Source organism: Acanthaster planci, linkage group LG15 (genome assembly GCF_054643075.1).
Source record: "Acanthaster planci isolate LZ-2023a linkage group LG15, COTS_SCS, whole genome shotgun sequence".
Classification (NCBI taxonomy): domain Eukaryota; kingdom Metazoa; phylum Echinodermata; class Asteroidea; order Valvatida; family Acanthasteridae; genus Acanthaster; species Acanthaster planci.
The window spans coordinates 1,825,706-1,844,030 of record NC_141791.1 but is presented as its reverse complement, the minus strand read 5'-3'; the positions used below and the strand labels follow the sequence as shown (position 1 = coordinate 1,844,030).

Genomic DNA, 18,325 nt, shown 5'->3' with positions numbered 1-18,325 from the left:
ACTACAACACTGCTACACAATAAGGACTAATTGTTACAAGGCTACTCCTCTCCAAAGATCGTCGCTAATGTCAAAATTGAAAATTCCCAACTCGATGACTGGTTCATTAAGCAATTCATGCCAGTTTTTTAGTTCCTTGAAATGGCCCATTTTTAATGATCTGATCAATCAATCTTTCATGCATTTCTCCTCACTCTTTGATCTCGCCACCTTCCACCTCGGCCTTCACATTGTCCACCCTCCCACTCAATCCCTTCCCACCTCCATATTCATTCATCATCTCCCGCAGGAAACCAGACTGCATTTGATTTCTGTTGTTCATTTTCTTCTCTCAGTATACTATCAGCACAGGAACTCGGACCTTCACAGCTGTCTTTTAAATGAATGTATTCATCGATTCGTTTGTTTTTCTTTGTTTGAATTCCTTCTCAAACTGAGCAAAAATTAAGCTGTTATCCCTCGAAGATGTTATGATCTACTGGACCCCTGATGGAGCTTATGCTGTTGGTTATTTTCTCTTCAGAAATTTAAATTCAGTGAGGTGTCGTTAAAAAGCTCGAGAAGGTCAGCTACTTTTTCCAGACTGCAATTCAGACATCCTCTACAGAATACAGGTTCCTGAAAAGGTGATATTGTCGGAGCGTGTAGTAATTGTATTTCACAAAGGTACTGAATGGATTATGGGTCGGGTTGGCATCGGGGGTCAACGGTCATGGTCAGAGGCTGTGTGTCAGGTGGTTGAGTCTGGATAGAATTCAAGTTTGAATTTGGCACATCATGCTGCCAGATTGGCACATGTACTTACAGTACGACAGTCCATTCTTCTAATGTACCTACATGTAAGCCTTGTGGGTAAAAGTGGTACTTCCGTTCAACATTCTAGAATGGATTGACACAATAAAGGGAGTGAAATTCAGCCGAGACGGCAGTTGTGTCTTTACTCCTTGTGATTCTAACTGTAAGGACGTACCCAACAGTGCAACCAATGAAAATAGAGGCAGGACATATTTTGACTAAAAAAGTCTACATTTGAACACTTGAACTGGGGCAATATGCTGTGAATGAACTGTTCATTTATCATCCATCTGATGGCCTTTCACAAATGGCAATTTGGTGTATTGCACTATGCAAGGCTGAATTCCCAAACAAACCTCAATGCAGGGTAGCCATGGCAACTGCCAGGTAGCCATGGTTCCCCAAGGTAACCCCATGATACCTCATTAGTCCCCATGCTAGTACCCACTCTTTCCCTAATCTATCCCCCCCCCACACACACACACCCCCATCTCATATATCAAGCCCACTGCCTCTGAAGTCCTTTCACCAATTCATGGAAAAATCCCATTCACGGGCTCAATACACGGACCCTGGGTAAGCCTTGCGCAAACAATGGATTTCCCCTCGTCAACAAGTCCAATAGTGCAAATTGTGAGTGGGCAAGTACACGATGATAGCAAGACCTCCACACTGCAAGAGCAACTACGGTCCAATTTTTGGAATTCCATTTTCAATTACTCCGAGAAATCCTCTGGGGAAAAAAATGGCCCCCCCTCCTTCCCACTCCAATACCGCGCCATTTTGTCAATTACTTCACTTCCAAAAAAGGTGGGGAAACTACCCTCTTCAAAAGCAGGTCAGTGGCTGCTGCAGATTGGTGAAGTAGGTTCCAGGGGTAGGATTTTTGGCATGAAACAAAATTCTGAACCTTCCAGGATCTTCCACCCCTGCAGGAAACCACCGAGGCACCGACACATTTCCTGTGCACAACAATGGAGTTTCTAAGGGGCATCAAAGCCGTTGAAAGAAACAGCTTCTTTTCTTGAGTGGATTTTGAAGGATCTGGGATAGATTGATAGATAGACTGAATGGTGAAGCAGAACCCAATGACCATTCCTTTGAACAGAGCTTGATAACCAATTCTGTTGAGTACAGAGATTTTGCCCCACTGGGTACAGTGTTGGATTTAAACAGATTAAAGACATTCCCTGGAAATAGTCAACATGTCAAGTAAAAATGGAATGACCTGTAGAAGAGATCTTCAATGGAAAAAAGTTGTCGGATTTATTACCTTCAGGCAAGACCAGTTCCCCCCCCCAAAAAAAACCAAATAAGTGACACTGATCCTTAGTCTTGTGCAGGTAATATCATTATCCCCAAACCCTCTGAGGAAGATAGCATTTATGAAGAGACTAGAAAGATTTAAACATATCCGCAGACAGCCTTTCTTCCGGAAGCCAGACACGATTCTACCCCGGCAACCTTATGCCTTTTGTGATACTGCAATGGGATAAGGTCACTTACGCAGCTCTTCTTTGTCCGAGCATAAAGGACACTGGTTGGAGCACAGAGGAGTGTCTGATCCAACTTGGGGGGGGGGTGGGTGCAGGGTAATTTGAGGCTTGAATACTCCCAGGGTACTGCAGGAAGGACAATAATTGGTCATTCATCTCAGGAGCCAGACCTTTACAATAACATATTCTATGTGATTTATTGTACATCTTATCCCTACAAACACCCACGGCCAAGTTGGAGAAATTTTGCCTGTTAGCTTGCAAAGTACGGTCAGTCACAGCAACCTGCTGTTTACTCCAAAAAGCTGCCCCAGGGTTCTTTCTTGGGACCTGTTCGTTTCATGGTTTCACACAGATGTACACGTAGGTCTTGATCAGAGATCAAATGGATGATTTGCTTCATCCGTTAGGCAGGTTCTGGTGTCAGTGAAGCAATGTCGGATCACTAGAAGATCAAACGGGCCCTTGAACCATGGATGAAGGACACAATCACCAAAGGCATAATACTTGGGCCATACACAAGTAGGATTCCTCTGTACACCTTCCTTAGACAATTTAACTGCAATATGCAAACAAAGCATAGCCCATTTCTACACTGAAGCCAGCCAAGAAGAACATCCATGAATGCATAAAAATGAAAAGGCCCATATAAGAAGGGACAGTGAGATCCGGCATGGGGCTGAAACAGTAAACTGCAGGTCATTCTTGAAGTTCTTCAAAATATACTCACCTGTATATTACATGCTCTGAAGATCCCCCTAGGTAAAACAATTAAATGTCAGAACGTGTCTACAAAGCATGAATCATGTCTTTGCACCTGTATTTAACATTGTTCATACATTAAAAAAAATAAAGATAATACCTCATTGGTACCCAGCAAGTTATGCAATGCATGTCAGTGCACAGTGTTAATGGCCTCAGTGCACCAGCCATTTTGCATGATATAACCATGCCCCTCATTTCTCTATGGTATAACTCAGCGTGCTGGTATTCCACATGTATGCATCACTGCACCGTACTTACAATTTGGCACCTTTGATAACCTACTCAGTATGCACTATGGAGCCCTGTACTTATATTGACACAATTTTCCTGGTCTTTTCAACTGAGAGAGAGAAAAAAAAAGCCATGACCTAAGTCAGAGGTACCTACAAGTTCCAAGAGCTTGACCCTTATTACCGCTCCGTTTCCCACACTCTGCTGTAGACAAATTCAAAGCCCAAAGAACCCCCTCCCCACCTTCTTCATACACCCCTTTTCATTGACACTGAAGACATTATCAACCCCACAGGGCCCACAGTACAGGCCCACGGTAACACTTGCTGTGTTTTGTGTTAACATTCCTGCTGCCTTGAAGTATTTACAACAGATAAGAAAAAACTGGTTATATTTGAATCAGGTGCCCTCCCCACTGTTTGGCGATTACATAAACTGGAGAGCAGGGTGGGTTATCTGGTGTCAAAGTTTGTTGTAGGTAAACAGAGAACAGGGGTTTTTAATTGGATGCCAGTAGCACTGTGGTTGGCAGGAGCCATTCTGCCCTCAGCTGTTTTGAATTAAATGAAATAATGGACGACTGGGGGAGGTGCAGAACTCTAAAAATGGGCAGGGGACAAGGGGTATTCTGGATGGTTATCTGCTCTTGCTAAGCAACAAAAAGTTTTCTTCCCTGAATAAATATTTGTGCCGAGCAGTTCCACGGCGTTTACTCGAGGTACAGAATTTGACAATAACAATGGCACCGTTGCAGTCCCTGGGTTATCTCAAATATTTTTAGGTCCTCACAGACGTTTCATCCTCCTATTCTTTTTACTCGCTCCTTGTTTTCCAAGATCTACAGGACAAAATGATAAATAAATTGAACTTTTTCATGTTCTCTTCCAGCCTGTGAGCTTAAACGTTCAAGATGATGTTGCGGTTTTACTATATCAGATTGTCAGTTCACTTTAAGCAAATAGACTAAGAATTCCCCCCCACACACACACAAACACAATCTTGAGTCAATAAAACTGGTTTCACAGCAAACTGTCTGGCTATCCTGACTGCCAATTATGCAGTTAAAAGTTAAACAATACAAGTAAACACAGAGATCCCCACCCAACCCCCCCCAAGAGAAATCAACCTGAATTATGAGATGCACTGACAACTTGATGTTTGTGTTTGTGATTTGTAAACTGAAACCCATGAAGGTAGAATATGGACACAGTATCCAGTCCATCCTGATGAGTTTATTCAAACCAGGATAATCCCTACATACAGCAGGAGACAGGACCTTCAAACTAGACTTGGTGGCAAGTTATTAGATGGTCGTATTTTTTATATGAACTGTCCAAATCTATCGGTACGACTCTAGTGTAAGATAGGAATTGGCCGTGTTTTGACTTCATGTAACTGAATGTTTGATTGTTTACAAGTTTGGTAGGAGGTATATTGATGTCCAAAGATTGTATAGTGCCGTACAGCAGCGCAAGATGGATAACTTCACCGCGAATACACGTAAAATGTTGTCATCGCGTGGCACCATTTGGGTGGGAATACACTAGGTTAACAAAACAGGCACAGTTGCCTTGACACTGCAACAGGCAGGCACACCTGGATGCCTCTGCCTATGCATTAATGTTCACACTCAATGGCGCCCATGGTGATAACACCTTTTGGCTGGGTTCCTTGCTGATTTCCTGTGCAAAAGTGATATTGCTTGTGAAGAACAAAACCCAGACCACTGCTGACTTGGTACCCAGCCTTTCATATCTCCATGGTCAAACAAACTCAAAACAAAGCACCTCCCCCCCTCCAGAGCAAGAGGCCCAGTCTCCTGAGAAAAGACAACAAAGAACTGAGTTTTCACTGGAGGAGAAAAATCAGGCCATATCAGGTTCACGGAAAGCTTCCTATGGAAAGCATTGGCCACTGATTGCAACCCATGTCCTGTATGAGGGCTCGGATTCCAGGGAATTGATGACTTTACCATGTGTCTGGTTGACCCAGCAAAGAAATGACCCTTGAGAGCGGGTCTGAGAAAATAGGTTTCTCTATTACTTGCATGATACTGGGAACAACAATTTCAACCGGATCCCTTGCCACTAGTGATTTTGTTTTAGCGTGCATAAGAGCAAGCTACCGTCTGCTTTGATGCTCTTGTGTCGCTCAGTTTGGCGTGCTGGTTATGGTGAATGAATATCCGATTTATTTACACTCGGCAACCTTGCTCTCAAAATTTATGGGCCTGTAACTCAAATGTGGCTCTGACTCCTTTCCTTAGACTGGGTCACAAGCCACTGAAGAAGAACAATATTTGAGAAAGGAGAATTAAAAATCATCAGCAACTCAAGAGAATTCCAAAGTGGAGACTATTTGGTTCTTCAAACAAGAGGAAGGATTCACAGAAATTGTTTTGTTACTCTCAGGCAAACTGTTCATCAAAAGTCAATCGGTTACTGAGATGGAGGGCTGGACGGTGGCAGCCCAAATTCTGGGTTGGGCTAAGCGATAAGAGAAAACGTTGCACAGGGGACCTATCAGTCCATTTGCATATATTCAAAACTTTCAATCCAGATGAGGAATTCAAGTTTTCTTGGAGAGAACAAACATGTGCCTGCGTTGCTACATGTGTCATAACTATGACAGCAGTATCAGTGCCAGCACAGCATACATATATGTAGGTTTAATTACAAGGAACAGTATCAACTACTGTATAAAAATGGGGGGGGGGCTCTACATGACACTGACAATGCTTCCAAGCCAGGGAACCAAAAAACAAAAAAATTGTGGAATCCTTCCCAAATTAAGTGTAGTCACATAAAAAAAAATGAGGCACCTAACTATCAGGGATTGAGGACAATTGAAATGAAAGCAGTCCTTGGCACTGATGAGAGCTTGGGTTGGGATACCAGACTTCAGGCATAGCAGGATGTCATATGAATGGACCAGTTGAAAACCAGTTTTGCAAAGCTGAAGACACCATATGGTGGCAGTCCCGCGTGGCATCGAGGGGCCCAGGAAAGGGTATTACATACATAAATTCTGGTGCAGTGAGGATTGCTGGCAAGCTGGTTGCTGTTTCCGTGGGAAGCATAATGAGATAATAATAAAACCATAAAAAACTTTTTTTTTCTACCGGTCAGTTCCAGACTGCTATGACAACGGGAACGTGTGTTTTCCAAACTGGCATTTCAAAGTTGGACAACGGAGTATGTCAGGGGTGAAACTAGAGAAAAAACAAAATGTCTACGAAATAATAACAAGATGTTTTGAGGGCGCCATAGCTGTATAGGGTCTACAGTATACATGTACATTTGTGTTCGCCTCAAGTCACCCCCTTCAAATACCAGATTATTGTTCTAGATCACCTTTCATGCGTGAAAACACCTTAACCCAGGATTTTCCAGATTTTAAAAGACATTGTAGGAAAAATCCTGAAATCATGAAACGTCTGAAGAAAAAAGGTCCGAAATCAGGAAAACTGCTGATCGATCTCAGCCCTGGTTTCTCTTTCTGGACTGCTTATGAACATTTCCAGTTTAGCATTTTAGCCATTAATATATCGCTGAAAGCAAAGATCTAGAAACAAACAACTAACTGTAATAACCAATTGTTGTCACTACTAGTCCAAAATTAGGGAAGGTTTTTCAGCCGTGCCAGACAAGTTGGTATTAAATTGTTGATACAACAGACATGATGGTACTGTCTGTCTCACGGCAAACATGCTTTTGATTCAAGCTTCAGTAACTTCTGTCTGGCATTACAAAAAGAGTTTCCAATTTCAGAAAAGTCCTAAGCTTGAAATATTAGCTCTATCCACCCAACGTATTACTCCTGATTTATTATCTCTGCAGAACACAAGATTGTCCCCGAAAAAGTGGGACTCAAAAATGCGTAGGTGCAAAAAGTACCACTCTTGAAATTACACTTCCTTGTTTTCACTACTTCTGTGGTGGCCATTAACATTCCTGTTTTTTGCAGTCATCTGTTATTACACTTTCTCTTGTTTTTTTTTGTGAATGGTGAGCACTGTTAGAAAGGTAGACATTTCACACTCTCTGTTCAATTCTATGAATTGAAATCTGTCATGCCACCTCCATCCATACTCGCAATGCCACTGATGTAGCAAGTTAAATAGAAGCAAGTCTGACCTTGGTAGGCTTTTTTTTTTTTGCACAATAGTGGCAACCTTCAGCCATCAATAAAAACGCAAACTGATGCTGTACATTTGTTCAAGTTCTCAGACAGAGTAGTCTTGGTTCAAGCTGTTACAGGTTGATCATGGTATCCGTCGTGCTATATCGTTACTGATTTTGACAGTCACTGGTTGAAAGTGTGAATTGGTCGTCAAAGTAAATCACATGAGGGCTTGATACTATGATGACTTGAACCAAGACTATACTGTCTAGAAGTACAAGGGTATTAATCTTAGCATTTTTTCAGCTACATGAAGTGAGTTTTGATTTTTTTTTTCCCATTTAGTGTAAGCTAGAAAAACAAAACCCTTTTTTCCAAGTCAGATGGATGAACATCTGGTGAACGGATTATTCCTCAAGGGCACCCACCTAAACTGGGGCTATGCCCCAACCATAATCCAGCCAATGGGATTTGTCCAACTGACTGACATGTGACAACCTTCTCCTTTTGGCCAGACTGCACTGCTGGCCTATTGATTCACAGAGAACAAACTCCAATCCACCTGGTCTGTGCTTTCACTGGATACAAGGCCACACGCCCACGCCACACCTCTGCCCCACCCACCCTGGATGTGGGCGACTATCACACATAGATGCACAGAGCCACTGCTAATTAAATCATGCTGGAATGAAACCACTGTAAAAGACTCCAGACAATAGTTTATGACGGCAAATGTGTACTAAATGCTAAAGATCCTGTCAAATTACATGACTGAATGCTAGATAATAACACACACACATGTATACAGAAAAGTTTAAACAGAAATCAAAAAATTACCAGGATTATCTATTTCAGTGTCCAAAAAAGCACAAATCTTTGAATCTTATGGAGTTGGCACACTTGAATCATTGTCAATCATGGGGAAGAAAACAGAGATTATCTTGACAAAAACTCTCAAGGTCATCCTCAAGCTTGGTATTTGGAGATCTTGAGTGATTGACTTCAAAATGGCCATTCAAAATGGCCCAGTACCATTGAAACACCAGTTGGTCACCTGACCCCTTGGAACATTGCAACAATGTGTTCACACTAACAGCTGTTTGAAACTTGACCAAACGGTTTCCCTTTCAGTTCAAACAACACAAAGCTGGACATAAACTGACACAATCAATCAAACACTGTCAGAGAAGCAACAAACATGTCCCTTTAAAAGTTGCCAATTAAAAGCCCAAATAACATCGCAGGCAAATTTGTAGGTTCCAAGACTTTTAAATTACCTCGCGCAATTACACGGCACAGTATGAGCTACTTTTTTTGTTGAAGTAGAATAAACACAGTGCTGTCTATTATTACCGTTCTGTTAGATACTTAACCATATGGTGTCTGACACAGCAAACACAAAATGATCTATTTACATGTACATGACAACTTCTATGGTAGAGCAACCATCTGCAATGTATGCATTATTTATGACTTGAATAGTTAAACCTAGGATGCAGAGGTTTGGAGAAAAATGGACAAATCAATGTCGAACAAACGCTTACAATGATTGACAGCCACTCTTTGGGAGGAAGGAAGGAGGAGGACATGGTTCAGGGAACACATTGGGCGGAGGGTTGAAGGAGAAATGACTGGCACTGTCATTGATAATTTACACAAGTCATAAGCTCTCTTAACTTCACAGCAACACAAACCAAAAATTTGGACAAGAAGTATGAGCCCCAATTTGCTGTAAGTAAAAAAAAACCAAGTAAAAACAAAACATAACAAAAACGGCTTGATTATTTACAGTTCATACATACTGTTTTAGTTATTTTTGCTGGGTACAATACCACACTTTCTGAGGTTTCTTGAAAGAAATAACCTTTTTGGTTCCCTCTTGAAACATTCTCCCCTCAAGAATCAGCCTCCCCCCCAAAAAAGATTACCTGCTTAATCTACAATTACATTTCTATATTTAACATCAATCTTGATTTGTCACAATGAGCACACCATATGGTTGGCATTCCGATGAGAATTCAAACAAAGTTGAAAGAACACCAGAGTAGGCTAACGATAGAGACTCCATCCTCAATCCTTTCTCTAGTCCTTCGATTCACACAGAGGTTTCATGGAGAATTTTGTGGGACTGAAGAAAAGCCAAGCTATTCATACATGGGAATGTGTGCCCTTTGCAGTTATAATACAAAGAATGTAACATTGGTTTCTGTTGCAGTGAATTCGTAGAAAAACCACAACAAGGATTCTGAAAATGAGAAAGCTGCCCGGTTTCAGATTCTGTGAGGATGTAACTTTCCCCAAATTCATTCTACTTGTCCAATCATGCTTTGCTGCAACATTCAATGCAGATCTTTTTCAAAGCAGTCTTTATTTGTGTGTGAACTTGAGTTATTCACGCAGTGTTCCCAGACATTTCAAACAATTTGAACAATCAAGAGACTAGAAGCAAAAAACCACCTTGAAATTGTATGACTCTTGGAAAACAACGTTTGGGGCAAGCTGTAGATTACAAGACTGAATCCTTTTTTCCCTGTGGCTTTTCTGGCCAGATGTTTTTCTCAATTGGCCTTGAGGAGCAAAACTGGCAGATCGAGCCATGTAAGAAAAAGTGGCTTTCTGTTACAATCCAGGATCCTGTCAACAAACAAAGGGGGATTTCTCAACAAATTCAGGATCTAAAAAGAAATAAATAAATTACTACTGTCTCAAAAAAAGTATCTAGCATTTCAACCGCACCAAATTTCAGGACTGATTTTTCCAATGATGAAAACATTCAAGGAAAACCGAAACGCTCCTGTTGCTAGGTAAAAGCAATTAGCGAGCGTGGGCTGGAATTAAAAATAAACACAATGTCAGGGGAAAGGAAATATGAAAAGAAAAGCGATTGCTTTTAACGCGGTCTTGGAGAGGCAGAGGCTATCATATATTAAGCAGCATTTGGGTTTGATGCCGTTAGATCCAATTTGGTAACCGTACTGGAGGCAGACACCTTGAGGGGAATCAGCATGTCAGAGGGCCAGGGTATTCCGGTTGGACCTGGATGGCGATCAGTGATCCAACATTGGTTCAGAACCCATCAGAACCCATCAAGTGAACGGAGCAAAGTGTTAGGATCACTGATCAAGATTCCAGATCAATATGAAACAAACAGGGCCCAAGTCTCTGTTGAAATCACCGATGAGGAATGTCAAGCCACAAAAAGAAATAATTTTAAAGGAAAACACAAGAGGATGAGAAACTCAAGTCGACAAAAAAGTTTAAGATTTCAAGGAAAAATGTTACCATACCCACAGTACGTTTTCCTCAAATTTAATCCACCAAAATCTTCCACAGAACAGGAAGCCAATGGATTACTTTCCACACTTACAAGAGGCGTCAAGCCCTACAAAGAGTAAAACCTGGGTGAGTTCCACCTTCCAGGACCCCACAAAATCCTCCAAAAACTAAATAGATTGGAAATACAACTCTTAAATGGGTAATAAATAAGTTTTGAACTTCTCTCAGTAGCAAATTATGCCAAGTAAAATTGTCACAGTGCTTGCTGTCTGTGCCGCAACAGAAAAAAACTGTAAATACATTCACCTTTAAGGTACACAAGAGAAAAAAAATCAACAATAGTTCACCATCACCACAAGGATGGGCTTTACATCTCAATTCTTCCAAGGACTGATTTTAAAATAAATTCAGTCCCAAGGGCAAAAAAGGTTTAACTGACAATTAAAAGTGAGCAAACAATTCATGGCATTTGCATAAAAATGCCGGCGCTAAAGCAAGTCGACTTTTTGTTTTGACAAACAGCTGTTTGCATTTTCCCCTCCGGAACAGAAACTCGCTGACATTTGCGGAAAACATGAGGAAAATAATGGAACCCTTTTAATCTCGTTTGCAGATAAAAATGCCGATATCACTTCCAATACAATTCTTCTGGCAATAACAGCTTGATACTCATTAATCACGCGAGTATTCATGTGCAAGGTTCAGAAAAATGGAGCGCATGTAAAACGAGGGCCACAGGAGAACAGCAGAGTAATGGTCGTTTATAATCAGACTAAATCCTGAGTGAAATACCCCCCCCCCAAAAAAAGTACTGTGGTTTGAAAACAGGGTAGTCTGATCATGGTGTAGAATGGAAAGGATGTCTCCCAGTATTACAGGTGCATGTGCACGTATGCGGTCCAGAAATGGGGAGATGTTAAGGTTCCATTTTGTCATGTCGGCAGAGGTTGGCAGCAGTTTTGTCGGCCATAAAAAATAAGCCGACCAGATGGTTATCTGACACACAGTTCTGTCAATCACCCTCTGTCTGAATTTCCAATGGTGCTGCCTTTTTTTTTTTTTTTTTTGAAGTCAAGAATTTTAATGAAAAGCCTGAACTTGGTGATGCTGAAATGTTTCACATTTTGGACGTTTTCTCTGACCGCAAAAAGAAAAAAAATTGTTTTGAAGTTCTTTCAAAATTCCGGCAGAGATCAGTGCCACCGCATGGTCAAATATTATTCAGCATTTTTACCAGAAAAACACTGACTTACCAAACTTTTTGAAATATAAGTGCAAAAAAATCCAACAAAATACTACAAAACATTGGCAAACAGGGATAAACTGTGAGCACAATGTGCCAATTCTGAACAAAATCACTCAGAAGTCACTACCTCAACATTGGGAGGAAAAAAGAACTAGAGATGGACTTGTGTGGTCAACTCACAAGAGCCAGGACAGACAGGGACAGCTACTGCTAAAGGAGGCAAAGCTAGACAGAATGCACCTGGGTGATTTGACCATTTTTCCCCAGAATGTGTACAACCAGAATCAGTTTCAGGAGAGAGAAAAGAGGACAGCAATGGATTTTGGGTATAGGAAAAACATCTTAACGGAAGTGTCTTTGAGTGTTTAAAATGGTTTGTAACTATAGACTGTTAGTTACAGCCGGAAAACAGCATGTGCGCCTTGGGGAGGCCAATGGCTAACAGCTGCAACCATGTTCCTCTTACTCTAAAGCCATGTTTCCATTGGACTTTTCTTCTGCAGCTACGCGGAAACTGATCACGACATTCCTCTGTGTCACTCTACCATTGCCACATGGACTTTTTTACTATAATGGAACGTTTACCTGTATTTGCTGTGTAAGACTAGCTGAAAACATTGCCAGCGCTGTACAAATCATAACAAAATTGACAAAATCTGACCAGAAAAATTACAAAATCATAAAAATTTGGCAAAATCTGCCAACTTCTAAGTGGCAGTTGAAGAAGATGTACCCGTTCACAAAGTGTGTATGGGTGATTCCAGAAATTAGGGGTCCATTTTTTGTGTGTCCCTGTCACGTCTGAAAAACGATTTTGCGAGTTCAGAACACATTTTTCTAATTTCCAAGAGTAATGAATTAATGCAAATTACCTGTCAAACAAATAGTAATAGTTTGAAATCAATTTCTGGTGATATTTCCTTGTCAAATAACAAAGGTCAGATGTACATGTAACAGGGACACAAAAATGCCACACTTTTGGACCCCTAACTTCTGGAATTACCCGTGCAGCTTCATCCAGGTGCGGTTCACTGTGTGTGCAGCATGCTGCTACAGGAGATTGGGAACCATACAACCATTTTCGTATGCCTGCTGTCAATCTCTGTGTAGCGGTAGTCTTGTTCATAGGTTTGGCGTGTCGTGGTCAATGTACATTGTAGAAGAACTGGACTTACTGTGGCTGCACGGAAATCTTCCGTGACCCTTTTTGGCCTGTTAGTTTTACATCACAGATGCGGTACATTAAAGTTGACACGGACATTACTTTACTGTGTGTTCCCATTGGATTTAATTTTGTAATTCTACAGGAAAGCTTCCGAAAGTAAACCAAAAAAAGTCCAATGGGAACACGGCTTTTTAGCTACAGCCAGATGATACAGGACATTGCTGTAGTTAATATGCATGCTTGTACTCACACACTCACTGCTTACTAATCAACATTGCAGCTGTGAGGTGATTTACCCCAACGTACAAAAGAGAAAGGGGATGAACAGAACAGGAGATGTCACAGAAAACTGACTATGCCCTTCTGTGTTAACAATCTTTTCGGTATTACAATCCAGATGTATTAAAGTTCATCCTCGATGGACTGCCATAATATACATAAGCTTGGATAACCAGATTGAAAATTTATTCTAGTGGATCATTTTGAATGTATTTTGCTCTACCATGACCAAATCATCCAGATTACACCCATCAATCATGCCCACGTAGATGGTCTCTGAACAAAGGAGAAAGTCCAGCTCAACAAGTTATCCTGGTCTACAAGTCTGAGTGTCTTCTTTTTGGCCGGCCAGTCTACCGTGACCGCATCATCCAGCATAACACCAGCAATCTTTCCCACATGAAAACCACATGAGCTTGTGTGTGTGCTGGCATGCATCTTTCTTTCTCTGAGCATGGATAAAAGACATTGTCTACTTGGTTGACTGAGGTGTCATGCCACTGAAGCCAGAGGTTAACCTTTCAGTGATCCTACCATAGTGGTACAATGGACGTTTCTGCTTGAAAGCCCATGTGAGCCCCTCGTGAATGCCTTGAAAGCCACAGGCTAACCCCTGAATATCCTGATGGGGTAGACAGGTACATGAATGCACACTACAAGGTTATTTTGACTATATATAACAGGCTTTGCCCTTACCCAACGTACGTGTATATTAATAAGCACTGCATGCTCAGTGCTTGTCCTAGAGCTTGTGAAAAAACCTCATAAGCTTACTCGGGTGGGACTCGAACCCACGACCTCCTGCTTACTAGTGCAGATGTCAAATACATCTTGAAAGTTATTTTGCTTGCCACCAACCCAGGGTACATGTACACTGGAGTGACCTGTTCAAATGTTTTGTATACATTCTGTAGACAAATGGCAAACATTGTTGGTGGCAAAATGATGCCAACAGAAATAAGCACTGTTCACATGAAGTGTAACTAAGTGAGGTGTAAAAAAAAGGGGGGGCCAATTTCATCTCACAGAGCTACTGAGCACAGCTATGTGCTTAGCGAAAGAAAAGAATTCCTCAGTAAGAACAGGTTACTGGCCAGAATGTGCTTGCTTGTGACAGGTGCCCTGCCAACTTTTGCTTCGCAGGTAAGCTAAGCAGTCTGCGAACTTGGGCCCTGACCATTTCTTGATGCACGGCTAAGAGCCCTCTGTCTGTCTTGCAATATTAGGTAAAAGACACCTGTTACACTCTAGAGGTTCAGGTTGCTGGCATACACGCTTATCCAAAGTTGCCCCTAATTAACTTATAACACACCTGTAACAGCATGCAGACGGATGCCAAATTGCAAGAAATGCGCAAAATTGTCTATGCTATTCCATGCCAGGCCCGTGCGAACACGCATAGGCATGAGGTCTGTTGCTACAGGACAGCTCACACACATGAAAAAAAATTTCGTAAAAAACATGAAAACCATAAGGGTTTTCTGCTTTCAAAAAGTAAAGCTCCGCAAAACTGGGCCCCAGTCGTATGACATTCCATGAGTAACCTGCTCTTGTTGTTAAAATGAAACCTTGAATTTTTTGGGCTCTACAAATTGTTTTGAATCCTCAAATGGTGAAACAGGCATGACCAGCAGTTGTTGAAAACATTCATTGGTATCAATCTGGGGGGGGGGCATTGAAAAGCATGTACCGCTGACACAAGCTAACAGTTCCGACCTGCGGTTTCTCGTAAGCGATGCACGGTAACTCCATTCCACTGATCACTGGTACCAGGATTTAACCTCCTCAAAATGATTAAACAGATGTTGATTTGCATATATATATATGCAGCTATACCCAATTATGGTCAGCCACTGTCAAAATGGTTTGACCAGGACTTCCACCAAACTACATGGAGGGGGAAAACCCTTCCGACTCTGAATCCTAATACCTTGGGAAATATTGGAGATTGTCAGAGTCACATGAAACTGATTGAATCGTATCGACATATTTTTTTGCAGTCGGGTATTTGGAAACTGAACGCCAACAGATTGTAATGGGCATAGCACGTTGCAAGAGCTGGAAATGTGGAAATCTTTAGAGATGTAAAAAAATCGAGACAAAAATTCTTGGAGCAGTGTGTTTCTCTTTTATTATGCCAGATGTGAGATGTTTTATTCATGGATATCTGGTGATACGAGGAAAAATTGGAGATCCGCTTTAGTCGACATCTCAAGCTACCGCATGGTATGGGTATTTTTCTCATATTTCACACACAATTTCTTTTATAGGAGACATGAACAAAAGCAACTTATTACAAAATGGATTAATAAAACAATTCCTAACTACATCTCCATATGACACATCCTTTTGTACACAACGTACCAGCAGAAATTTACAATACTTCCGCTTATTGCTTTCATCATTTGCATTAATTATATTCCTATGCCGACCAAGAACAAGTGTCAGTGTCAAACTAAGGTGGCCACAAGAGGGCAGCATTTCAACCAAATGGCTCCGTACAAGAAATTAAACAAAATTAATACATAGAAACCAATAAAATTGCAAGGAAAACTCATCGGCTGACATGGCTTTCGACCATATCAAACAACTGCTTAGCAAATTATGTAATTTTATAATGTAAGCAACACAGTGGGAACAAGTCATAGGCTGGTAACTCAATTTTGCTGATCAGATATTTTCTGCTCTTAGCAAATTTCAATGTTCAGCACATTTTTGAGCTGTAAAAATAATACATATAAACACCTGGACTTACCTATGACATCAATGGGCCGAGCCAAGTGACCTCAGTAGTTGATCATTTTCTTGATTGCCTCCAGACACCTCCACTTATCCGGGAGGTAGAAGGGTTCAAAGATGTGTGGGAAAGGGGTATCATAGCCACAGACTCGCTGGATTGGAGCTTCCAAATGCAGAAAGCACTCCGCCTACAGAAGAAGAGAGAACATTTTCAATATTCATGTCTTATGTAGAGGAATAACATGCCTTGAGCAGAAGCAAAATGTTGTCTTTTCTGTCTTCGGCACTTGTTCAAAGACACTTGCATTCGCTTGTTCGCCTACTGTTTGCCCAAGTTTTGAGAAGAAACTTACATTGTTTTCACAAGTGCCTACTACGGTGATGAAAACACATGCACAATAATGCGCAATGCTGCCCTTTTTTTTTCCTGATAAGCTACACCGTTCTTGTTTACTTCTCTCAAAGTACCAAAAAAAAACCTCCAAGTGTTTCCCTGAGCATTTGATACTCAAATTGACATTTAATTTGATTACAGATTACTGTAATTCAATCGCAACTTAATCAGCCAGTGCCGCTTTCAGAGATACACAGGGGTCATCAAACTATCTTTGGGAAAGAAATAAAGTGTGTCTCGTGACTACATACAGTTCCCATTAAAAGTGTTTTGCACGGGTAATCCACATCAAACATATGCACTAGCCAGGGCAAAACACAACACAAATATACATCATTAAAGGGTCAAAAACACAGGTGGCTTGCCGGCAATGGTAGCTCTCTGAAGTCTGCTAGGAAGTCTTTGTCAGGCGATTTATATGGAATTGGATCAGTTAGAGGTGAAAATGTCAGGATCAAAAGTGTAAAGACTGTAACAATGTAACTAGGCAGGATAGGATGAGCTCTTTTTCCTGGACAAACATTTGAAGCTTTTAAAGAATAAACCAACACTAATAACTATTATATTTGTGAAAAGCACTCGCGCTTGTAACAAAACTGGAAAAGTTATCAAAAGTATGCACAGTTGTGGAAACGTAAAACAAAACACAAAAAACTAATGTAACAAATGCTCATAAAAATGTACTGTACACTCATCAAAAACAACCTGCATAAAGTGCAAAGTACTTCTTGTCAGAGCTTAAGGGAAAGAACTTTCCCCGCTGGTTCTGTTTTTTAACTGGTGTCATTCTGCAAAACCCATAAACGTTGGGCAATTGTTCCCCATTCAGCTCAACTGAGCACCAACAAAACTGGTTGCAAAAGTCCATTCTGCCCTCCAGGAGTATAAGATAAAAACTGAGTTTGCATTAGGTTTAACAACTACGGCTTCAGAACGGTTCTGGGGTGTGATGTCTTACCACACGGCGGTGTTTGGAGGGCTTGAGGCCTGGGGTCTTGGCTCACCTGAACTGTGGCAGTGACTTCTCCGGCGAAACCACCAGTAATGGGGGCCTCGTGGGCCACTAGCAACCTGCCCGTCTTCTTCACTGACTACAATGGAAATAAATGATAAGTCTACACTAATAATATGAAAACAATTCTGCTATGATTGCAATCACTGTTGAATGAAAACAAAGGACAAAATAAATATCGTTGGATTTTGTTTACAGGCTGGTGACAAAATACACAATCAAACCTAGACTTGCCACAAATTATGTCACGTGACTTGGGAATTAACATTGCAGTGTTCAGGGCCCTTTTTTCAAGGAACCTTCCAATATCTGCTCCACTCCAACAGTGCGTACTCATCTCATGGCATTTTCTTCTTCTTTGAACAACATTGGAACGACAAACTCAATGTGGGACTTTTGCCCCGAGAATTTGCAATCATGTGTCCACCAAATATAGGTTAATCAGATTTTGGCTGGGGAGGAGGTTAGGAGTTACAAAGCCTTTTCCTCCTAGACTGTTTCATTTCTGTGCTGCGTGATAGTTAATTGAAAAAAGGTCCAATCAGTCTAGAGTGGCAAATATTTGCACAACGCTCCTCTTGTTGGCTGTTCAATCATCTTTGTCGACCCCCCCCCCAAAGTGCCGTCAACTAAATGCACTAGAATGCTTATGTATTCAACTCGGAGGCTTGAGGCCGCGCTAAAGGCAATGGTGCAGGGAACAAAATTAAGATCAAAAGTGCTACTGATACAACAATTTTGGGTTTTACTTTGACAAAGACTCTCAAAGACTCTACAGCAAGCTCCAATTGATCTTTCAATCAAG

At 41.2% G+C, this 18,325-nt stretch overlaps 1 protein-coding gene across 4 annotated transcripts in view; it reads right to left on the bottom strand.

Annotated features, from left to right (window-relative positions):
* The window catches only part of LOC110974428 (2-oxoisovalerate dehydrogenase subunit beta, mitochondrial-like), a 29,791-nt gene that overhangs the window by 4,943 nt on the left and 6,523 nt on the right, over nt 1–18,325 (bottom strand). The window contains exons 9-11 of one of the 4 annotated variants that reach the window (XR_015427839.1): nt 17,467–17,599; nt 16,131–16,302; nt 2,302–2,417 (exon numbers count right to left, since the gene is read on the bottom strand). Coding sequence is in view for 1 of the 4 variants with exons in the window: in XM_022226051.2 (XP_022081743.2) it covers nt 16,162–16,302; nt 17,513–17,599 (228 nt within the window). In the remaining 3 variants the exon portion in view is untranslated. The remainder of the gene's footprint in view (nt 1–2,301; nt 2,418–16,130; nt 16,303–17,466; nt 17,600–18,325) is intronic. The other 3 variants (XR_015427837.1, XR_015427838.1, XM_022226051.2) reach the window with 3 other exon arrangements.